This window comes from Pavona decussata, unplaced genomic scaffold (genome assembly GCF_977016875.1).
Source record: "Pavona decussata unplaced genomic scaffold, jaPavDecu1.1 SCAFFOLD_2, whole genome shotgun sequence".
NCBI lineage: Eukaryota > Metazoa > Cnidaria > Anthozoa > Scleractinia > Agariciidae > Pavona > Pavona decussata.
Window position 1 is genome coordinate 3,417,501 of NW_028145426.1, and position 24,631 is coordinate 3,442,131.

Below are 24,631 nucleotides of genomic sequence, written 5' to 3' on the forward strand. Positions count from 1 at the left end.
TTCAATGACCATGAAATTCGGAATCCGGGTAGTTAGTTAATCAATTGTAGCCCTGAAAATATTTGAAGGAAAAAAAACTACGAATTTTTAAGAAAATGCATTTTTTGTGAGGAGGACTCTGAAACGTTGACAAGCGTCAACAAATAGCTAAAACTATAATTTCTATATGTTTGCATTGCTCGAAATCGGGCGCATTTACAAGACCCTAAAGCTTTCTGTTGACGAGCAAGGGTCCACCTGTTATAAAGATCCCCAAACTAAAGGAATAAATCTCATAGTTTATTAAATATAATCGTTTAAAGTTTGCTTATCATTTTTACATAAATTATGACCTAAATTTGGAAAGCGCTAAATTTCTCGAATTGGGTCTTTGTGATTTTGTTGAAACTTTGTTCAGCGCAAGGCACTAATGCGCACTCTGTGTAGCCGAGAGATTCTCACGAAAAAAAGCCGGCAACAGCAGAATTTCGACTCAGACCTAAAAGGGGCGTGGCACTATAACCACGTGACATTTACTCCGATCGCCGAATTTTTTTGCTATATTGTAGATTGATCTATATGTTATCCATTCTGTGTGTTAAACTTACGATAAAAGCAAAGGTGGGGATACCAGAGAGCTTCAAAGTAGGGTGGTACCGTCAAAAAATAACTGGGTCGAGTCACCTAAAAGTAGAAATACCCTAACGTACGTAGGTAACGAATTCCAAAGTTTTGCGGCTAGAAATGAGAATGACTTATGGCGCCATTCTAGATTAAAATTGGGTAACGTTAAAACCGACCCTCTTAAATTATAATTACAGATTTTAATCTCAAAAAAAAAAAAGATCTTCTATGTACCTTGGGGCTTCTTTATTAATACATTTATATAGCAAAACTAGGGCCTGGAATTTTCTTCTTTCTTCTAGTGTTCTTATACCAGCCATATTTTATAAATGGTTGTATGGTGTATGCTTTCCATACCCTAAAATATATCTAAGAATATAATTATTGGTATCTTCTAATTTTTTTAATTTGACCTCTTCCAACTCCAAGTAATAGCGGACAAAAGTAATAGCGGACTGACAGGCAACATGTGCCTCTATATTTCAGCTGGGTGGTCAATCCTACATAGTTTGTAAATATTTTTTTAAAGGCTCTTAACTTTGTTTCAACTTGAGGTATAACTCTTGGTGGAATTTTTTTAAGCCATTTCAACATGTTTTAAAATCTATTTTCCCTGTTTTTATCATCCACAATTTTGGTTTTCTTTCGTTTTTAAACATCCACAAAAAAAAAAATTGTTTTGGGTTGGTTTTCTTTGGTTTTTTATCATCCACGAAAACAAATTTTGTTTTGGGTTTATCAGCTATTGTTGCTTTGGCCATTCGAGCCATATAATCATTAAATTTTTTGTAAATCTTTTTCCTTAAGCATTTTTTTAAATATGTTCATTTATTTTCTTGTTCCAATTTATCATATGATTTTATTTCTTTAAGCCTCTTTGTATTTTTTGATTTTTTTTAATTCATTCATTTTATTATAAGATTTTATTTCTTTAAGACTCTTCTTTCAAATGTAAATTGATGAAAGGAAATGTCATTAATTATTAACGGTACGCGTTACGAGTAAGTCTAAAAAAAGTCACCAATCAGAGTGTTCACAATTTTAATTCACAAAATGAAAAATTTTCATAAAAATTTTCCTTTGTGAACAAATTCAACTCTTGGGTTCACTGGATTATTTGATTAAAAAAACTTAGATATGTAAGGCTCACAAAAAGCGAGGGTTGTTAGAAAAACGGTGAGTGCGGATTGTTTTTTGTTGTCTAACCGAGGCGAGCCGAGGGAAGACAAAACAAAAAATAGTCTGAAAAATTACTGTGAGCCGCACTCACCATTTTTCTAACTACTAACAACGGCCGTTTGAGTTAACAACGACACGAAATTTGATTAGCCGGGGTTAGGGTTAGGGTTTCTGAGTAAACTGACTGGTGGATGTAATCCGATAAAAACTTACTTTTAATAAACTGATTCGGCACATTATGACGTCTGGACACTGTAAATATTGAATCTTAGCGTTCTCAACTCACTGTGGACAAAAGGATGGAGCCTGAGAAGGTCTTCACAAGCCAAGACCAGAAACAAGAAGAGAAAAGTGGTCTTGACATTTATTCAGAGTTTCTCGGTTCAGTAAGGAATGGAACCAAAGAAGAAGTGATGAAGCATCTGTCGCTGATCAAGAGTTCGACTGACACAGCGGACACAGCAACAAAAGACAACGACAGGCAGAAACTTTTGAAAGCGCTCGAAAGGAAAGACGCTGGTGATGTTTGGAAGCTAATAGTCGAAGGTAAAGGCGTGAAAACGCTTCAGAATCTAAACAAGGTGTGTCAATCCGTAGCTGAAAACGAGCGTCTGAAGGAAGCAGGCCTTGTCAAGAGCTTGTGGGGTAAACTAAGGAGTCAACTAAATTGTACTAGTGGGTGCAAAAGTTGTAGTAACTGCCGTGAGGATGAACAGTCTGAACAGCTACCACTGGAAATTCAAAACCAAGAGGAGCAAGAATCGATCAAAATTTTAACCGACCCACTGTACATTAGCTTGGAGTGGTTGTGGCGAAACAACCCCAAAAACGAAACAGCTAATGCTGAGAAAGACGAAACAACGGCAAAAGAAAGTAAGTTGGAAGACGTAATAGAAGCTGCCCTCCATGATGCACATCTTCTGGAGAAAATTGCTTCGTATGAGCATCACTACAGCAGAGATGAGTACACAAAGCGAGCAGAGGAATATGAGAAATTTGCCGCTGATGTTGTTGAAGAAAGCAATTTGGAACAACTGCACGTGATAATGGACGTGAAAGGAACTGGATGTTTGCTACGGAAGAGACCCGAAGATTTCAACCAGAGTCTGAGCCTACTCAAGATTGCTGCTGACAAACAAAGAAAGCGGGTTTGTGTTTTATTTTATGATTTCTGACCTCCCAACTATAGCAAACAAGTCTTATATATAAGGGTGAAAAGGGAAAAAACCAAAAGCCATATATTAATTCTTTTAAGAGCGGCTGTCCGTAAAAATCAAACATATCGTGGCAAGGGTCAAAAATTCGATTTCTTTCATATTTTTATATCAGATAGGCTAGGATATAACTAAAATCACTGTGTAGTTTTTTTGGTGAAATATCCTTTTATTTCAAAGAAAAATGCAAATAACGAAAATCGTCATTTGAGGCGCTAAAATATTACACGAGTTTGAGAACCTCGCGTGCGAAAACAAATCATTCTACCGCTTTTAAAACACTCAAATCGTTTTTTTACAATCTTTAAATATCTGTTGGAATGATTTTGGGAAATATTGCGTCATTCTGTTTATGCGAAATAATTTAATTTCGAACGCATACAATTCACTGCAGTAAAAGTACTTCGTGAATAAAATTAATTTTTACCATGTGCGAAACCTTCAAATCGATTAAGCTTCAGGTGGTTGAATGTTAGAAGGATGGTCTATAGATTGCTGTAAAAATTTCTTTGGGCAAATGATTAAGAGCGACGCGAGAGCTTTTCAAAGTCCGTGAAAAGTGTACTAAATTTTTCTGCGCCTTGTTATCCAGTGCCGAGTATCAAATTTTGATTTTGTGAACAAATAATGGCATGGGAACATTTTTTTGATAAAAAGTTGCTTCAGAATAACTTTATAGGAATACAACTGTATCTAGTCGAAGTTGACCAGCCAAGAAAACTAAATATTGATGACAGTGATTTTTTTTATTAAGATTATCGCATCGCTACCCGTTTTGCATTTTGAAACAGGGATGTTTGAACGGCTTTGATCGTTTCGGTAGAGAAAGAACTTTTAAACGGGTTAATAGCTTTCTTGGCATCTCAATGATTGATATGTTGTAAAAGAAGAGTAAATATTTAATTCTTGGAAAGTCGTGAGTGCTCGGCGCTCGTGTGATGGAAATTTTTTTTTTTATGTTTTGATTAGAAAATATATTATTATGGTATTAGAAAATATTATTATTATTATTATTATTATTATTATTATTATTGTTATTATTATTATTATTTAACTTTATTATTGTGTCACAAAAGGAATGTAGTTGAGGGGAAAAGTCCCCTCTTCTAATAGTGGACACCTAACTAAATAGCTTATTTTAACTCTAGCTAAAAAAGAAAGAACTACAATATATTGAATTTTACACTGTAAACCTTTTTAAAATATTAAAAATTTCATACACCAATTGTAAAACGCATGTAAACGACAGTCATTCTCGGCATAGGTTGCAGCCTCGACAGTTACTAACATTTGAAGCTAGGGCAGTAAGGTCCTGATTACGTTTGAGTCTTTTAAATTGCTTCAGAGAGGGTTGATATCTCATTCTAGGAGTGAGATCATTCCACAGTTTAGGCCCTAAGTAACGAAGTGAGTGTTTTCCATATGTCACCGAAGAGAATCGAGGTTGAACGAGTTCTCGTTTCCTTAAGGGCCCATTGAAGTATCTCGTTGCTAGGCTACACGGTTGCTACCCAAGTGCAATTTCACTTCCGGTCAGCCAAAATTTTTTCGCGCGCGCTTTTTTGGGCGCCGGCCATTGCCGATTCAAGTCGCCGGTTCCTATTTTTTTACTTCGTTGCAACAAACACGAGAAAAACTTTTCGTTTACATAAGATTGATTAATTTCCTGCTTTACGGTTACAACATGTGAGTCGTGCCTTTATTTTTGAAACTTGAGTGTTTTGCTTGAAAATGTCATCCACGTATGGACATAAACAAAAAGCCGCAGCGATGGCTGCACTTTGTGGATGGGGAAATCTCGAAAAGGTGACAGCACAAGATTTCCAGTGTCAGGTTGAGAATCGAAATCTCAAAGATGCGGAGACACAAACTGAAATTAGTATTGCGCTATCATCACCTGCAAACTTCAAAGAAAACTCTGTATCCGCGGCCTTTTTGACCGCTCCGAAACACCCTGACGTCTTTTGCGATAAAACTGTGCGACCCTGTGAACCTGTGTCCGTGAACTGCCCTTCCGAACCTGAGAAACTCCACTGTTCAGATATAACACAAATAAACGAAGCTATCGAGGCCACTAAATTGTAACCACTCTCCCAAGACGGCATGGAGCAGCAGACGGTGAGCAAGAAGGCTTGCAAATTATCTTTGAAAGCAGCTATAGCTCAAGAATTTCATTCTTACATCAAAAATGCTAACCACTCGATGGAAAACCTGACTGATAATGGTGAGCTCGAAACTTGTGATGGACAACTTCTCCTTACAACATCAACCGCGCTTGAGAACCTAGTTAACAGTAATTTAAGTAGTCTACAACACTGTGACTGTGAAAAAGGAAACTGAATTCGAATTTTGTTCGGTAAAACAAACCACAGTTGAAGAGTTCGAGTGTAGTCGATGTGGGTAAAAAAGTCAACTTGAAGAGTAGCATTCCTGTCGTTAAAGCCACAACTCGTCCAAGATCCGCAATACGTGAACTCGTTGCTCTTTCATTCCTTGTCAATGAGCAATATTTCAAAGATTACCACAAAATTCTCGGGACTCTCGGTCTCGGATTGGACCGTTCGTAAAAAGGATCGCCGACTGGAGCGTGCAAGAAGCCGAGAACTGAAGTAGTTCGACGTGGAGATAAGTGATCATTGCACATCCAGTTCGACGGCTTTTATCTGACTTGCGGCCACCATTCGAATAACAGCTCAGCTACCGTCCACGATTCGAAGGGTGGCAAAAATTATTGCGTACTCACAGCGAACAAAGCGCGGCCAAGGTGCTAACTGGGAAGGGACAAGCGGTGGAGCAGCCTGGCCAACAATGCTTAGGCACCAGGCCGCTGAAAATTCGCTCACCACTTCTGGTGCCGCGAAAAAAGAATTTTTCTCCTCGAGAGATAATTGTAGTTGCTGGATTTAAAAACAATTCCAAAGAACATCATATTTTCTCGGAATTCAAGCGTGAGTTTTGCGACAAAATGAAAAACAAAAAAAATATGCGGAAAAGAGTGGTCAAAGAAGCACAATTTCCATTCTCATTTCTTTAATTTTCATTATAAACCAAAACGTATGCTTAAATTTCTTCAAAACGGCTTTTGAATTCTTATTGTACAGAAAATGCGGAAAAAAGGTTTAAGCCATTTAAATAATATGCATTTTTCTGTTCCTGGTCACGTGACATTGGGCGTGGTCCGATGACGTCATGAACTGGACCATATTTGCCCTTTATGGGTATTGCCCAAATTTGGTCCAATTGAAACATACACGTGCAGAGTTATAGCAAATTGATTTTTCCCTAGCGACGGCATCAAAAGATACTTTAATGGGCCCTTAAGTAATACGAGCCACTGTCTAATTGGAAAAGATTACAAAGTCTCTGTGGCAGTAATTCATGCTTAATCTTATACATGAAGATGGCAATGTCCTGTAATCGTCTGTTGTGTAACGAGTATGTCCGCTTTTGCCAGTAATCTCTCGTAGCTAGAATGTTTGTCCTTTAAAACTGCCCTGAGTCCTCTTTCTTTTATGCGCTCAAGCTCTCTCCTATCGCTTGCCTTGCAGAAGTGCCAGGTAAGGTGGCAATAAGTAAGGTGTGGTAAGATAGCAGCTTAATATAGCTGCAGCTTGGCTTCTGTTGGTATCAGGTTTTTTAGTCTCATAAGGACCCCAATCCTTTGGCTTGCTTTTTGATGGTTAAAGTTTGGTTTACTATCTATCGTCACTCCTAAAAGGTTTAGCTTCTCTGTCGAATTGATTTCGCTGCTGTGAATACTCATGGTCGGATTTGTTATCCCTCTTTTGTTCTGCATTGTCATGGTTCTATATTTACTATAGTTACCCTTTAGCATGTTGTCTTCATACCAATTAGATGCTTTTTCTGCATTCCTGCTAAGTGATGACTTTACGTTTGCGAGATCCTTTCTGCTTCGTAAATCTGATGGTCATCTGCATACGTAGAGAGGTTCAAATTAATTTCGTAAGCCAGGTCGTTCTGGAAGATGTTCCAAAGATGTGGTCTTAACGCAGATCCTTGTGGGCATCCTCTGTTTACCACTTGCCAAGAACTTGCTAGTGATCCCAGTCTAATTCTGTTTTGTCGGTTGGAGAGATAAGAGCGTAGAAGATTTACGGTGTTTTCTGCAAAACCATAGGCTCTTAATTTGTTAAGCATGAGTGGTGGGTGAAGTGAGTCAAATGCCTTTGACATATCCGTAGATAATATAGCTATACACTGGTGCGCTTCCTTTGCAAGTTTCCATTGTTCCACCAGTGAGACAAGGGAGAAACGAGTCACAGGAAATACTATACGGAAAATGAGATCGTTCGTGTTTGTAGATATTGATGTGGTTCCACAGCCGAACTTTCAATGACGAGAAGGAAACTAAGGGAGAAATGTAAACATGCAATAATACTGGATTATAGCGACCTGCAAAGTGCAAGGGTTGTCAATACCAACTGCACAAGTGTTTGTAAAAATTGTTGTAGACGTCACAGCAACTTTCAATGCTCAGGCGTAAAGAAAGATAAACATGAAACAAGATTTTTGAAATCTGGACGATATAGAACGGCGATCAGATAAGCTCGGACGTTAGACGTATCTGCACGCAGGTCAGTTTTCTCAGGCTCTCAATGATTGATAAGTTGTCACAAGAAGAGCAAACATATTTAAATTCTTGGAAAGTCGTGAGTGTTCGGCGCTAGTGTGAAGGTGCGTCATAGCTGACAGTATTGTCGTTCATGTTATGACTAGAAAATATGATAAACAATTAATATTTTGGCTTATAGTAACCTGCAAAGTGCAAACGTTTTCAAAATCAACTGCACAAGTGTTTTTAGATATTGATGTGGTTCCACAGCCGAACTTTCAATGACGAGACGGAAACTAAGGGAGATTATTAACATGCAATAATACTTACTCCAATTAATTTTGGAAATATGCCGGCTGATAATAATTATCACATTTTTAGATAATAGAAAATGACTGAGAGATTAAAGCATGAATGTATTTGCCATTTTTCCACCTCGATTTTCTCGTTATTTGTTTTCTATAACTTAATTTTATATTTTAATTTTTCACGTTCTCGTTTTCCATTTTTTGACCGCATAGTATTTCCCGTGACTCGTTTCTCCGTAACTCGTTCTTGTGGAGCCTAATGAGTGACACATTTGTAAAATTATTGTTTTGAGATAAGAGTAACTGCTGCATTCATTTCGTTCATTTTGTCTGCTCCCAATTTGCAGTTTGTGGCGAGTCCCAAATGCCAGTATATTCTTAATGAGATAGTTTACTTCAAGTGGCCGCACTGGCAGAATATGAGACGAGCACCCAAAATCGCCTTGTCATTCATCCAGCTCTTCATTGTCATAATAACAAGCTGGATTTACATTCCTCTTCGACTGGCAGGAAAATGTCGTACTTGCGAAAGAGATGACGAAAACTGGTGGAAGTATAAGTTATATGAACATCCCTACTGCAAGTTTATCAATCACACAACGTGGTACCTTGTGTTCCTTTCACTTGTAATAGCAACCTCATTTGAGCAGGATTTTGCAACAACTAAGACTGGACTGGTGTACATCGGTAAGTCACATGATTCTTCCATAGGAATCTTTCTAATTAAGTTCGTACTTGAAAATTGTTTTCATTTCGTCTGTTTTTGCTCCGGCTGAGGTCTGTGACAGCTATTTCGAATTTCTCGATTGATCCAAAATTCCCCCCCCCCCCCCCCCGCACACACAAAAAAAGGTCGACTCAAAAAATTAATCACAACCAATGAAGAAATACTGAAATCATTCTGAAATACCTTATTGTCTTGATTTCTATTCCAGACTACGTGGTAATTGCTTTTGTGATCGGCCTCCTCGTGCAGGAATTCCTGGAGGCCTGGAGACAGGGCGTTTATAATTACATGTCAAAATGGTGGAATGTCGTGGACACGGTGATCATAATTACATTTTTGTTGGCCTACCTAGTATGGTTGTTGTCATGGGCCCGCATTGGAAAATGGAAACCACAGGAACCGGATTTTGTTGTGGCTGATGTCATATACGCAAGTGCGACCGTGATGGCCTTCTTTCATCTGACGCATATCTTCCAGGTAAGAAGATGTGCAACACCAAGAAAGTTTCTGGCTGTTTGCGAGGCGGGAAAATTGATACCTTTTGAACCTAAAGCGATGTTTCTTTTTCTTTTTCTTTTGTTTTTCTTTTTGTTTTTTGTTTTTTTGGATATGTAACGTTTATGTTCTGAGCGTAGAAAATGTAAATGGATAAATAAATGAATAAATGAATAAATGAATAAATGAATAAATAAATAAATAAAATAAATAAATAAATCTTTTATAAAAAAAAAATATACCATCACATTTATTCCATTGCAAATAAAATTCCACTTCCTTCGGCCCTACTTTTGTTAGAAAGCAGTGAGTTTGTGCACCGAATAACTTTGCTGAACACACTAGCACAATTTTTATGATATTTCTGCTATTCTTGCATTCCATGGTTAGTGCTAGTTTCTACCGAAATAACCCGCCTGTTTTACACTCAGCTGCTCGATATATCATTCTGCCAGGGTCCCCAGACAATCTTCTACGGGATGGCGCCTTAATAACAGCTGTGATTAGGCTCCGCTCTTGCTTTCAAGAATTGTGTCCAAGAAAAATACGCACCGTTAGGTATTATTATTCCAGGCAGTCATGAGAGGTTCCCACCCTGGCTGCACTCTATATATTGCCAGACTCTCGTAACTTTATCTTTACCAACATTTTACAGATAGACTCCTCACTGGGTCCCTTACAGCTTTCGCTGTACAAGATGCTAAAAGATGTTTGGCGATTTCTTGTTATCTTCCTTCTGCTTTATATCTCGTTCGCCACTGGTATGGTCAAGGTGTACTCCTACTACGTCGCCTCACAGATTGAACTAAAAGCGCAGAACATGTCTCACTATCAACAGGACCATCCTTATGCCAAGTGAGTGAATGTAAGCAGTCTAAACTCAACTCATGGTGCGACAGTTAATGAAGCCAAAAGTTGTGTACACATGCGTGCACAAGCATGATCATGTGTCCTAGTGCTTACATCATGGTTGTAAACCTTATACTTCTGGCTGCAAAATTTCTGAAATGGCATTGTTTCCTAAAGATGTTTTGAAACCAAGAAATTACACAAACTAAAATACAACAACTTTTATCATACCTCCACTAGGCGTTACTATGATTATGGTGACGCAAATTAACAAATAGATTCTACGTATGTGATGATAAATACTTGTTCTTAAATTGTGCTGGACATAAATGTTTTCAAATATGACTGCATGCTTATTCCCGATTAGGTGGAGAAAGTAGGAAAAGGAGTTCTATTGGAGTTCTACAATATAAAAAGCTATTGCAATGATATGTGCTTACAAATGATTGGCTGACCTAAAAAACTTTAACCGGATAAAGCTCGTGACAAAACGTCCTTTTTTTGCGAGGCGAGCTGCTATATTCTCAGATGCGAAGGCCGCCATTAAGTATGTGCACTCGCTGTTTTGAAGTAGTGTTGTTATTTCTCAAGTCTTAACTGGTCATCGGAATCACCAATCAAAGTTTATTTGGGATGGAAGGATCGAACCACCCACCCTAATTTCCCCATACCTACTGTAACTCGTTTCCACGCTACGCATCTTCATGAATAGTCATGTGCTATCACTGGGAATCGATCCCCCTACCTTCCAATCACCAACGCGATAGCTGGGCATAAAGCTTAATTTACCAACAGCCCTGTCCAGGCGCTTTCAAGAAAAAATTATAATAAACAAACAATTCCTTCTCATAAGTCAGTGCCTCACAAGGCCTTTGATTAAAAGATTTATGCCGTTTTATCCCAGCAATGTTAACAGTTCTGAAAACTCAACTTAGTTTGAGTCCAGCCTTAATACCACAGCATGCTGATCCTGAAATTCCCTGTAGGCATGGGCCGTTTATGCCTTTTCTCCCTTACAAATAATTAGCACAACCCCAAGATGCTGCCTCGCCTGAGCTATGTTTACTGGGCAAAATACCACATTCAATGACTGGAGTAAATGGCTATGGGTAAAATCCCATAGCCGAATTTATTTTAAAATATTTTTCAATCAAATCCTTGATACAAAGTTTGGCCCAGTAAAGGTGAGGGCACTGAAAACGCCATAACTATAATACAAACCGATAAGAAATAAAAGGGGAGTGGCTGGGACCAGGGGAGGAGGAGGGATAAAAAGCGTGTCTTTAACCACCGTCAAGATAAAATAAAGTAACACTCACTTGGATGCCTGGTCACATGGCCAGCATAAGACTCCTAAAGGGCATCGGCTGAAATGTGAATACCTGCCACCCCAAGTCCCAGCCCACAGGGAACTTGGAAGAAGAGACATAAAAATCCTATTTGCAAGTAAATATTTCCTTTGTGAAACATTTCATTCTCACTTAAGCACAACTGGAGGCCGGAGGTGTAAATGTCTGTTTATTTAGTATTTTTGCAAACGGGAAAACTTAATTATTACTCTAACAATCAGTCAGTTCAGTAGCAACGTTAAACTGAGACTTCCCCAAAGCCAACATTTTATTTTCTCCTTTGCAGTCATATCAACGCGTTCATTGGTCTCTTTTGGTTGCTACTTGGCCTAGTTGAACAAGAGAAAATAACCGTGAAAGATCCTGATTTTCACCTTACAGCTACATTTGGCAGACTGTTTTTTGCAGTTTATGTGATCTGCATGGTGATTGTTGGTCTAAACATGTTGATCGCCATGATGAACAACTCCTTCGATAGAATCATGGTGAGAGTAAAAATGCACTATTTATTCACAAATCTTGACTCTGTGAAATTTGAAATCGTTCTTTGAACGTTCTTTATCGCATTTCGAAGACTGAATTAATGCTGAAATAGAATTTACAAACAAACAAAAGGTAACTGGCATCGGATAATGAGAGGCGAATTTTTTCAGTAAGTAACACGGACATACTTGCACAAAGAAAATCCGAGTTCTCTCAACAGGAGTCGAACCTATGACCTAAATATGAATAGGCCAAGACATAAGAATTCACTTACTTTTGATATCACTTACTATATACGTGGCTATTTGAGGAAGATGAAATAGATATTGTAACGCCATAATTCCACAGTAAACACGGCGTTAAAAGTCTACGAGATACACAGTTCTGACAACTCAAACGAGCACATGGCTCTTGCACCATCGGTCACGTGACGTACAATAGTTATTTAGGGGGGATACCCACAGGCAATCTCCTAACGCTACAATATTAAGTACACGTTGAAAATTCTCGGAAAAAAATTTCCGAGCCTCCAGCAGCAATCGAACCCACGACCTTGCAGTTACTTGTCTGGATGTCTCTTTTTGTCCGAGAATTTTCATGGTGTACTTAATATCTATTTGATTTTCATACTACGATGAAGGAGATATGTCCAGAAATGCACGCTAATAAGATTCATGAACTGTATGATAGACATCACAAGGTGTCCCCTAACCTTAATTCTTACTAAAACTCAAATAATTCTGTTAGACATGAAGTCATATGAAAACGACAAAATGTTCTGTTTTATACGAAGTAGGTGCATTTCTGGACATAAGTGTTGTAAATATTAATAAGGGCGCTTGTAAGCTTTTAATTAAAGTGTCGACGTTGCATTCCATTTAAGACCATCAGTTATTGTCATGTCTGGCGAGGTTACAAGATCAAAGCATTGATCATTTGACTTCAGCAGACCTACAACACCCTATTTTGGACTGGCGGGTTTATAAAAACCTCATTCCCGGAGTTGTTTGTAGTCTGAACCTTTCATTTGTTGTGGACTTTACACGGCCACTTCCTGTGCAGTGTACAGCTGTCGACATTCCAGCTTTGAATGGGCAGAAGCTTGAGACCAGTCTTGATCGGTGTGATGCAACGTAAGGGGCTGGGGAACGTAAGAGGCGAACTCCACAGATCCGGTATCATGTATGTGTCTATCTTAGGGAACAGCTTCCAGCATCCAAAGGAAAAAGGACCGGTACAGTGAAGGGAAGGAAGAAACGGGGAGGGTGGGGGACCTACAGTAGTAATCAATTCCTACTTGCCTCACACTGCTCGACCTGTTGGCGACTGAGCTTTAAACTACTACACTGAAAACATTTATTGTTGTTGTTGTTCAAAGGGAAATGCAGACGTAGAGTGGAAGTTCTCAAGAGCTCAAATGTGGCTAGAGGCGATCGACAAAGGCAACACGATGCCGGTGCCATTAAACATTCTCTACTACATCTTGTATATTCTGATTGTAAAACCCTTTGGATTCTTAAAAAAGAAATGCAAGTGCTGTGACAAGGTAGGAATTTGATGTTTGTATGCCAACAAAATATTTTCTTAGTCAGTAAATGCATATTTTCATCGTAGTGTGTTTTTGCACTAGTTCAAACAACCCTTCATTAAATTCTTTAGCCTTTCAACAATTGTGTCTGATCGTTGAACTGCCAAGTAACCCGAAGTTATTGTGACTTCTCAGTGTGGTTGAACAGTGGATCATTATTTTCTTTACGTTTGCAATTTGCGCTCATTTTACACAGCAAGGGGACGAAGAAGAAGCCAACAGGGAGGTATGTGGACAGTCTGCTCTAATTTTAAGTTATTAGAAAACGCTTGCCATTTTCTGGTGATATCCAAATGCCGCACCGTAACTATGTCCTGTGCACACAAACAAGCCGCTTCTTAGCCGGATTAATACACGATTTTTATCTCCTTAAGGGTTTTAGAAAAGACAATTTTGGCTTAGTTAAAGACCAAGCAATAACCGTACATACTTTCCCTGGAAACAAAGCTCCCACTTTTGAATCAATTGTTTCCAAATTATTCACTTGTATGGAAAACGTTCTTTTAATTTTTTTTTCGCTAAATGATTTTCTACAACAAATTGGTGAACGTGACAAAACTTCAGCATTACTTCCTTCTCAAAGAAACTTGTAGGATCAGTTAGAGAAACCACTTGTAAACACATTAAAAAAATGTAAATGATGTATTATTCAGTGAATGACGCAGGCATACTCGGAAAAAGGAAGTCCGAGTGCTCCTATCAGGAGTCGAACTTAAGACCTTACTGGACCTTACTAGTTCGGATGCTCTACTACTGAACTACAGGACACTCTTGGGAGCTAAGGGCATTAAATAATGTTCGAAATGATCATGAATGGGAGATTGGTTTGTCCTCCGTGTCAGTTACATTGCTGTTTGCTCTTGTTTTTCATAGCTAGGGTGCGTGATGATCTGACAATATTCGATTACTATATCATCCTAAGCGTTGATTAAAGCGGCAAAGAAATGTTTGTCCGTCGCTTTAGGGCGTTACCATTCCAGGTAAAATGCATTTCAAAATTTCAGATTGAGACGGACTTTTCTGAGGACTCAATTATTCTTAGAAAAGATTTTTACTGACACGATTGTAGCTAATCAGTCTCTTACATACTATCTGATTTGTTTTCAGAGAGGCGAGGAGAAGTTAAGGAAAGAGGTAGGTTATCCATGGAAACAGTAAAAAAAAAAAATACCGAATGTGGGTCAGGCCGAAAGTATCTTGCGTTTTATCCTCTACAAACCTCTACGTGTGGATAGCTTAAACCTCTGGGAGGGAGGGAGACCAATTGTAAGCTAGGTTATAATTACTGGTTTCATATGTAACACATTTTACATTGTATGCTGTTGACTTCATTTTTGTCCGGTGCAGAGACGACTGGAGACAATGAAAGATCTGGTTGTCAAATACCTAAAACATCGCTATTTTGGAAAAGACGAGTTGAAGAACGACGGGCGTGATGATGCAGCGGAGACTAGTGATACCACCATCAAAAGAGGGAAAGCTCCAAGTAATATCCAGGAAAACATTAATCTTCTGAGGAGACTGGTGGATCGACAGATGAAAGAACTGTCTGAGCTTAATAAGAAACTTGACAGCATGACAAAGTGAGTAACCTATTGTCTATTTATTTGTACAAAAATAAATGTACTGTAAATGGCTGGCAAATGCTCTTGGGTAAAACTTTGGCCATATATATTGAATGGAGTTACAATAGAATAGAATAGATACTTTATTCAGACATTGCAGCCATAGGCTGAATTAGATCTTGACTAACAATCACAACAGTGAATAAAATAGAATTAAAAATATATCTCGAGATTAAAAATTAACCAAAATGTTCATAAACCTTATGCTAAGCTCGTAACAAAACTCTTCTTACAACGAACGGTCTTACAAAGGGGGCGAACGAACACACTCGAGTTCCTGAGCGAGTAATCGCAATTGTTTCTAGCTGGGAGAAGCTTGTGGAGCTTATGCTGCGGATTTGTAGTAATCTCATCAAACAGTTTGAGTGTCAATGCTTCCCTCCTTTCAAAACGTGTGGAGAGACCAGATTGACCTAGGGCATCGCTGTATGACAGACCCGGGGGGGGCACTTGGGTTCTGTTTTACTGGGTATGTGCCGCTGGCCTCTCAGAGCCCCTGCCCCATTTTAGTCTATTTTGTGGCCAGTTATAGACCCCATCTTAGTCACTTTTGGGAAATGTAATTTTCGCGATCCCAACTAAGTCACTTTCTATTTATGCATCTACTTTGTTCTGGACCGGTGGTTTTGTGCTATTGTGTAACTGGTTTATTGAAGTTGTGGTTTCAAGAACAGAATGTAATGCGAGGTGATTCTTACATTTAATAAACAACAACTTTCTGACTTTTTTAGCCGAGACCATTTTGACTCCCTACGTAATAGAATTTTCTTACCCCAAAAATCCGAAAATGTGCGACCCCATTCTAGTAATTCTATTGAAAATGCAACCCCATTCTAGTCAATCCAGTCGTGAAAATGCGACTCCATCCAGCGGCACATCCCCATTAGCCTCTTATAAGGAAGTCCCCCCCCCCCCTCCGGGATGACAGACCGGGATAGATGATCCTAAGAGCCCGTTTTTGCAATCTCTCTAGGTCGTCACTGAAGTATTCAGGTAGAGCACGATGGTAGACTTGGCAGGCGTAATCTAGGATGGAACGTATACAGGTGACATACAACAGTGTTGGCTCACTTGATGCAATGGAACATCTCTTTAGCTGCCTCAAAAAATACAATCTAGAGGAGGCCTTCTTGACCAACTCCTAAATATGTACGCTCCATCTTAGATCACAACTGATGTTTAGGCCTAGAACTTAAACACTGTCTCTAAGCACTGTCTCTAAGGACTTCCCATTAACTACAATCGGCTCAAAGTCGGGCTTGTCCTTTGCGAAACTGATCCTCAGTTCCTTACATTTGCTTTCGTTCAGCTGAAAACCCTCACAAGTAGATTGACAGGCGATAGTGTCTACAACAGGTTGGATGTTGCTCTCTTGACCCTTCCCCACCAATTCCGAGATCGTAGTGTCGTCTACGTATTTCCACAAGTCACCCGGCGCGTCAAAGTCATTTATCATTATCAAAAACAACCAGGGGCCTAGTTTGGTCCCCCTGGGGAACACCGGCGGACACGGGAAGCCATTCGGACAAACAGTCCTGCGCCAGTTTGACTCGTTGCTTTCTATCAATCAGGAAATCAATGATCCAGCTCTTGTTTAATGTTTACATTTAATGTTTAATAATGCTTTGCCATGCTAGTATATGTACAATAAAAAAAATGAAATTTCAAATGTTATAAAAAGCGCATGACCGGAGAATAATTGGGGAAAACTAAATTCCCATACAAAGAATATTCTCCCCCCCCCCCCCCCCAAAAAAAAAAAAATTAAACATTCTAAAAAAAAAAAAAATTAAATGCGGCTGAAAAGTAGCTTGATTAAATTACCTACTAAAATCGATTCTAAGAATCCGCTTCGAGATATCGTATGTTGAAAGTTTTCTCGCCTGGATGTTATGATCGATTAAAACGACCGCTTTGCGGAAATCGAACATCACCACCCGAGCTGTGGCACCGTTGCCATCGGTACCAGGATACCAGTTGGGTGTCATGCTAATAAGCGCATGCACAGTACACGAGTGAGGGATAGTTCCAAATTGCCGGTCGTCGATTTTCTACAAAACAGTAGATTTGACGTGCTCCTCAATGACACGTTCTTCCGCAATCTTAGAAACAGACATTCGGTTGATTTGATACTGTAAGTTTGGAGAGGTGTTAAAGAGGGGTTAAAGAGCTGTGTTGTTGGGACATCTAGCTAGTGGAAAAGAGATCATGATATATTCTCAGCTTATCGCAAGCTCATGCTAATCTTCTTCTTTTTCTTCTTAGAGCGACTGTGACAAGTTCTCACTGGCATTGAAGGTGAGCTGAGTTAAAGTAATTTAAGGAATGCCGAGCAGCTCTCCACGGTCACGCTTGATGTCAGATGACGTTATCTGTTAGTTTCAAGCCCTATGAGAAGTCAGACTTTATTATAGCGTGATCTTTAGTTTGATTCAGATGAAGCAGAAGTACTTCTTTTTAGTGTACTGGATTTTTCCCTTTTAAGGAAATTGAAGCGAGTATCAGAATACAAGCCTATCAGATGCAGTAAAGAGTTCTTCGTTTTAAGTTCGTTCTAAGTTTAGTAACTCCTTTCCAGCAAATGTTCTCTGTAGTATAAGTGGTCATAAAATTTTTATATTTTGATGTTTAGGATATTGAAGTTTGAGCTCGAGAGTCCTTGTGTTTTACTCAGAAACAGATCAGTTGTCTTCATGGAAGACTTGTAGAGACTTTGAAAAAGGAAAAAGGAACTTCGTTGAACTTTAAGTGTTGTTCAGAGTTTCTGTAATATCTATATATTTAACCAAGCCTAAAAGCGGAGCTCCACAATTCCTTTCTTTAATAGCATTTATAGAGGTCTGTTTATTGTATAAAAGAATTAACGTTACAAGTTCCCCATCCTTTCTGCGGTTATATATTTTTACTGCATATGCTGCAAATTGCTCATCAACAATAACAATACCAATGTAATGCAGAGTGCAAAATTACCTGCTGATTGCTGATTTGTTGTAACAGAGGGTATTTTGTCTTAACTTTCCTCTCATCGAGGGCAAAATTACTTACTCCTGATTGGTTGAGGGGCGAAAATACTCGCTGCTGATTGGGTGAGCCCGCCAGTTCGATATTTTCTATGGTTTCTTCATTGTGTCCAAAAACAACGACTTCTTCGAGGAGCCATAAAAAACATGGAAATCAAGTGCTGTAGCTAGAAAGGAAATTCCTAAAGGTCAATTTTCGTGTGTCTTACAAGAAACGGCAAAAGATTATTTGGTTGAGAAACTGAAATCAGTCATGGCGGCCAAGTGCTTTCACCTCCCTACTTCTTCTTACAATAAACGGTAACCAAGCATAAAAGTGTCCTTTTAATGGGAGGAAGAAGCAGGTTTAATTCAGTGGAAGAAATTACTCCCCAAGTTCCTGCTTTGGATCCACCGTTTGCCATTTTTATCGATCTATACTTGTGTGATTTTCATGCAGTTTTACAGCGCAGATGAACAATTAATTGATGCCTAACATTTAGTTTTATCGTTGTTAGTTTGCTCCTGAATTAAACTTGTATTCTCTCCTAATTACATATGTATAATGGTTACTCGTTTCGTCAGTTTTGTTTGTTTTGTACGCTACGAAAAATTAAATAATATGTTTGTTTGCTTGCGTACGGGTGAGTGTTTTACTGTGACTATTTTAGGAAGCTCCTCGATGGTTTTAAGAAAATTTTGCCTTCTATGTTATAAAAGCGTAATTTCAATGATTCCTCGTAGAATTAAGGATAAATTTGGTTGTCCGGCTAGATTTGGAGAAATTGAGCAAGAAAAACATAGTTATTGCGACTTACGGTGAGAAGACCATTGCACAAAATTGTTCCGTGAAAACCCCGGTTACACCGCGCGTGCTACAGCTGGTGAGTGCATGCTACCTTCGTGTTCAGACATTTGGCGCAAAATCTCTGTAAAGGCTTTAAGGCTGTTAAGGAACGGCACGTTGTTTAAACGAAAGTCCAACTGAAGACATCTTTTAAACAGGAAATAGACTAATGCGGTTAGTTAGCGATACATGTTTAGTGTACTTAGGCCGAGATATGTGTATCAACTTAAACAAAACCTTGAAAAATATTGCTGTAAGCTCTAAAAATACCTGTCATTTTACACTTGATCGAGATCGATGTTTTGACCAAATATCTCGTGGAGAATGCTGAAAATAGCATTTCCGAGCGTCTAGATTTCAAAATTTTCTGGGGTAGCATGCCTCGTTCCTCTGGGAGAAGGGCCATTTTTTTCACGAGGGCGTTGGTGTTTAAATACCGACAGATGCGATACTTTGATGATTACTCTCTTCACAGCACTTCTTCCTTATATGATCCAGTACACTTGTTTTAAATATATGAGGGTTTGAGTACTTCCAGAGTGTAACTTCTTCTCACGAGCCTCCTCCTGAATACGAAATCCGATTTGACGAGGAAGAATGACGGGATTTCCGCTCATAGTTTCATCAGTGGTTGCTAGACATTAGTTGAGTTGCAGTAATTCATCTTGATGACCAATCAGCTTCTGTTCCTCATACAAATCACAAAGATTATAAGCATCGTAGTATATTGAATGCTGGACTGACAGTTATCCACTTGCTGCAACCAATCTTCTTCTTTGACAGCGTTACCTATGTCATCGAACGAAAACATTTTTTTTTTTAAGTTAAGTGACGGAAAACGCATGGTGCCGGGAAATTTAAAGTTCTTGAGCCAACAAACGAACTGGTCAGTGGCTAAGAAAAAATGATTGACAGTAAATTCGTTGCATTGTAATGGACTTACCTCGCTACATGACAGCTTTAATGAAACTCTTCCTGCGTTTTTATTACTGTCATAATTGGTAAGAAATGTTTAAATCTTGTCGTAGAAACTTCAAAGCGATAGTTATCTCTTTTCTTGGTTTGTTGCGAACATTCGCTGATGACATGTTCGATAGAAATTACCCCGTGCTAGTTAAATGTCAGAACTTTTAAATCTCACTGGAACAGAAACTGGATTGCAGCCAAGTGTACAAAGAGATTTTCACAGAAGATAGATGGAACTTTCCACAAATATGTAAAAGACCCTGTGAGTAGGAGCCACTTTTGCAATTTATTCTTCTGAACGTAGGCTAATTCAGTCATATGTTGCGATAAGTGCTCTAAGTAGATACACTTTGTGCCCTCAGATTTATTACAGTTATTAAAGCTTATGATTTAGAGGTTAAGAAAATTAAATTTCGCCGTTCATATTTGCCAAAAAAAGGTCGATGGAAGAACTACCAGCAAAATCTATTTTTCATATGAAAATTGAATATGAGGATTTTAGAAAGAGTCGCCCTTAAATTGTGGATTTGCTGCTGTGTAAGTCAAAGGACATAACCCCAGACATCTTGTAACCAGAATTCGGACTGAAGTTGTTGATGTCCAGTATTCAGTTCCAAACACTGTCCAACACATTGCAGCAGCGTTATTCCAAACTACAATGATTTTCAAGAACAGAGAGCCAGTCGTTTATTTCAACTCACTTTACATTTGATTTTGGCTTTTTGTGCTTTTTCAGTTCCATCTTCATCAGTGCAACGGGACCTCAGGCAAACGCTGGTCTGGCAGGTGCCTATGAAAAAAAAAAGCAACTTGCTTTCTCTGATTAAAATGTAAAATGTATACAATCTGTTTTCTTTTATAAGAACCTTCGAGGCTGAAATTAACCAAAATTTTATGAACGTAGTAAGAACGTTCTTATTTTTCTAATCTGTATATAAAATCAAGGTAACAAATGTAAATTAACCAAAATACTTAAGGGCATGTTTTGTATAACATTAACAATGGTGACACACATCTCGGTTTGTCATAATCAGCAGTTCTTGATACCATATCTCAGCAGGCAATGTACTTTGACGAATTTCCTCGTCAGGTCTGCATTGCGGATTTACTGAAATACATGTAGTATATAGCATGTAATTTAAGAACATCTTAAGAACGTTTTCAGCCTCAAATCGCAAAAAAAATATAAAAAAGTTCAGCCTCAGCTCCAAAATTAGACGTTATTATATAAAAAAAGTAGAATGTACTTAATTGATATGTCTGAACTATGTCATGAAGTTTATTTATTCACTTTTTACATGAGCTGGTTTCTCCAACGCTTTACAACTTACTCTCACCTCCTGATCTATATTTTATACTTTCAATGAAAAAATTTGTCAAATTTCACTAACCATTGGTGGCTGCTACTCGTGGAGCTGATGAATTACGTAAGATGATCCAGTAAAATAAAATTTATTTTACAAAATTACGTTGTGGTGTAAACTCTCAAACCGGCTTTCCCTAGAGCTTTATTTAATAGATCGAAAAAAAAAAAAAAATTTCCTGAGGGAACACAATACGAGAAAAGAAGTGGGGCGAAGGTAAAGTGGACTGTCCAATTTGTTACTAAACAAACCAGTAAAGAACAGGAAACAAACGGGGTTGAATTTCAAAAGGAATTTTTCGCAATTCACATTGTTTTCTTTTCGAATCGAGAAACTAATCTTTCTTTAGATTTTTCGGGAAGTTTTATTTTCCTTCTTAACGTTTGAACTTTGCCTGTGGCAGACATATATATTTTTTGATTCTTGGGTCAAATCTGATAGCTGCTCCGCCACACGGACCGATGTTGGTCGGGCAGATTACATGTTGCTTTCCCTGTAGCTCACGGTCGTCGACAAACACGTGATTAACATTTGAGTTGTAAAATTCTATTCTCGCTTGATTTATTGGGATGTTGCAAATTTAGTATACTATCGCTTTGGGAAGTAAAGTTCGTACACATGCTGTATGATGTGCAAGAAAATGTTGCACTCTCATATAACGCATATCGTACTCGCACAGAGAATAACGATGAGTTAATGCTCCTCGGCAGATGTGGTATTGCATTATTGAATATTGTATTGTTAGTTCGATAATTGTCAGGGATGGAACGCCATAGATAACAGCCCAACGTAAGGAGCGCAGTCAGAGCTCATGACTATTTACCATCACCCACAATACGGACAAATGTGTAGCATTACTATGTCAGTTATGAGGATCTAAATACAGCCAACATCCAGAAAATGAATTCCGCTTAAGTTTTACTTCCGGTCTTTGTTTTACGTTAATCTAAATTCTTGGAACTCAACAGATCAATAAATAACAAATGAAAGCTCGACTCAATGTCGTCTTTAACATTGTTCAATACCTTGGTCGATTGAATACCGGCTTTGTGTTAACAACGACATGACATTTGATCATAGCCTGGGGCAGGGCTTAGTTCGTTTTTTGAGAAACGACTGTCGGTTGTAATCCGATAAAAACTTACTTTAAAGAAACTGCTTTGAAAATTTATGACATCTGCACACTGTACATAGCCAGGGTGTATCTTTGCGTTCTCAACTCAGTTTGGACAAAAGGATGGAGCCTGAGAAAGGGTTCGCAAGCCACGTCCAGCACCAAGAAGAGGAAAGTGGCTTTGACATTTATTCAGAGTTTCTCGATTCAGTGAGGAATGGAACAAAAGAGGAAGTGATCAAGCATCTGTCGCTGATCAAGAGTGCGACTGACACAGCGAAGAGGGCAACAGAAAACGATAAAGATAATAATTCAACTGAATCACCATCCCACAGGCAGAAACTGTTGAAAGCGCTCGAGAGGAAAGACGCTGGTGATGTTTTGAAGCTAATAGTCGAAGGTAAAGAAAATGACATGAAGACACTTGAAAATCTCAATGAATCTGTCGCTGAAAACGAGCGTCTGAAGGAAATAGGTCTTTTCAAGAGCTTGTGGAGCAAACTAAGGAGTCAACTAAATTGTACTGGTGGGTGCAAAAGTTGTAGTAATTGCTGTGATGATAAACAGCCACCAGTGGTATTTCAAAACAAAGAGGAGCAAGAATGGATCAAAATTTTAACCGACCCACTGTACATTAGCTTGGAGTGGTTGTGGCGAAACAGCCCCCAAAACGAAACAGCTAATGCTGAGAAAGACGAAACAACGGCAAAAGAAAGTAAGTTGGAAGACGTAATAGAAGCTGCCCTCCATGATGCACATCTTCTGGAGAAAATTGCCTCGTATGAGCATCACTACAGCAGAGATGAGTACACAAAGCGAGCAGAGGAATATGAGAAATTCGCCGCTGATGTTGTTGAAGAAAGCAATTTGGAACAACTGCACGTGATAATGGACGTGGAAGGAACTGGATGTTTGCTGCAGGAGAGACCCGAAGATTTCAACCAGAGTCTGAGCCTACTCAAGATTGCTGCTGACAAACAAAGAAAGCGGGTTTGTGTTTTATTTTATGATTTCTGACCTCCTAACTATAGCAACCATGTTTTATACATAAGGGTGAAAAGAGAAGCAATCAAAAGCCATACATTAATTCTTTTAAGGACTAGTCACGCGGGTGACATTTTTCTCCGAATCTTGAAGGTTTTTGTGCGTCTTGTTATCCAGTGCCGAGTATCAAATTTTGATGTTGTGAACAAATGATGGAATGAGAACATTTTTCGGTAAAAAGATGCTTCAGCATAACTTTATGGGAATACAACTGTATCTAGTCAAAATTGACCAGCCAAGGAAACGAATATTGGGGACAGTGATTTCTTTTTATGATACCCGTTTTGCATTTTGAAACAGGGATGTTTGAAGGGTTTTGATCGTTTCGGTGGAGAAAGAACTTTTAGACCGGTGAATAGCTTTCTCGGGATCTCAGTGATTGATATGTTGCAAAAGAAGAGTAAATATTTAATTCTTGGAAAGTCGTGAGTGCTCGGCGCTAGTGTGATGTAAATTGCCGTTTATGTTTTGATTAGGAAATATGATAGAAAATTAATGTTTTAGATTATTGTTATTTTTCACGTGACGTCACCAAATTCTAGAATTCAAAACCGGGAGGCCTACAAAATTGTTAGCTTTATTCAAGGGAGGACTGACTAGAAATACGTTGTTTCACAATTTCTTAGCTCGATGTCGTACTTATTTTTGAAAATAGAACAGTTTCATTTCCGAGTTTTCATCGTGCGTGACACCAGGAGGACGGCGGTAACAGAGCTGTTCCGTATCTTAAAAATGACTCTTCGGGTGATTTTCAGCATTCTAATAAATTAAAGTTTGTGGAGAAATATTTATCTAAACATTCGAACATTCACAAGGGAAAACAAACCTCTTTTCTGGCAGAAGTGAACTCCATATGTTTTTTTCCTATTTGCGGCCGCCATGTTGGTGCCCTCACAGACACACCATGCAACAACGCGTTTCCATACTAAGTTTTACAAATTTGAGTGAACCATTTTGTCGAATAACTCGAGTACAGATTACCGAAACAGACCTGACACTTGGACAATTTCCTTATTTATTTATCATCTAACACATGTCAATTTCTTTACCTTATTCATAGAATGCTTTCGATTTGTTTTTTTCAATGGCATGACAGTGAAAGCTAGCACTGAATAGCGACCTGCAAAGTGCAAGCGTTTTCAAAATCAACTGCAAAAGTGTTTTTAAAAATTGTTTAAGACGCCACAGAAACTTTCAATGCCCAGGCGTAAAGAGAGGTAAACATGAAACACGGCGGTCAGATAAGCTAGGATGTTAGAGGTATGAGCACACAGGTCAGTTTTCTCTGGCTCCCAATGATTGAT

The 24,631-nt window shown here is 38.6% G+C and overlaps 2 protein-coding genes across 11 annotated transcripts in view; both read left to right on the forward strand.

The window, feature by feature from the left end:
• The first annotated feature begins 1,772 nt into the window (after positions 1 to 1,772).
• Positions 1,773 to 24,631, forward strand: part of LOC146490076 (short transient receptor potential channel 4-like) — a 34,857-nt gene continuing 11,998 nt past the window's right edge. The window contains exons 1-10 of one of the 4 annotated variants that reach the window (XM_085127681.1): positions 1,773 to 2,930; positions 8,225 to 8,564; positions 8,813 to 9,081; positions 9,755 to 9,954; positions 11,584 to 11,782; positions 13,159 to 13,326; positions 13,565 to 13,594; positions 14,476 to 14,502; positions 14,716 to 14,951; positions 15,967 to 16,529. In XM_085127681.1, the coding sequence (XP_084983807.1) occupies positions 2,082 to 2,930; positions 8,225 to 8,564; positions 8,813 to 9,081; positions 9,755 to 9,954; positions 11,584 to 11,782; positions 13,159 to 13,326; positions 13,565 to 13,594; positions 14,476 to 14,502; positions 14,716 to 14,951; positions 15,967 to 16,003 (2,355 nt within the window). In that variant the 5' untranslated portion in view covers positions 1,773 to 2,081 and the 3' untranslated portion in view covers positions 16,004 to 16,529. The other 3 variants (XM_085127747.1, XM_085127816.1, XM_085127881.1) reach the window with 3 other exon arrangements.
• Positions 22,163 to 24,631, forward strand: part of LOC146490077 (short transient receptor potential channel 4-like) — a 32,428-nt gene continuing 29,959 nt past the window's right edge. For 2 of the 7 annotated variants that reach the window (XM_085127319.1, XM_085127382.1), the window contains exon 1: positions 22,163 to 23,273. In XM_085127319.1, coding sequence (XP_084983445.1) covers positions 22,407 to 23,273 — 867 coding nt within the window. In that variant the 5' untranslated portion in view covers positions 22,163 to 22,406. The remainder of the gene's footprint in view (positions 23,274 to 24,631) is intronic. The other 5 variants (XM_085127518.1, XM_085127456.1, XM_085127169.1 and 2 more) reach the window with 3 other exon arrangements.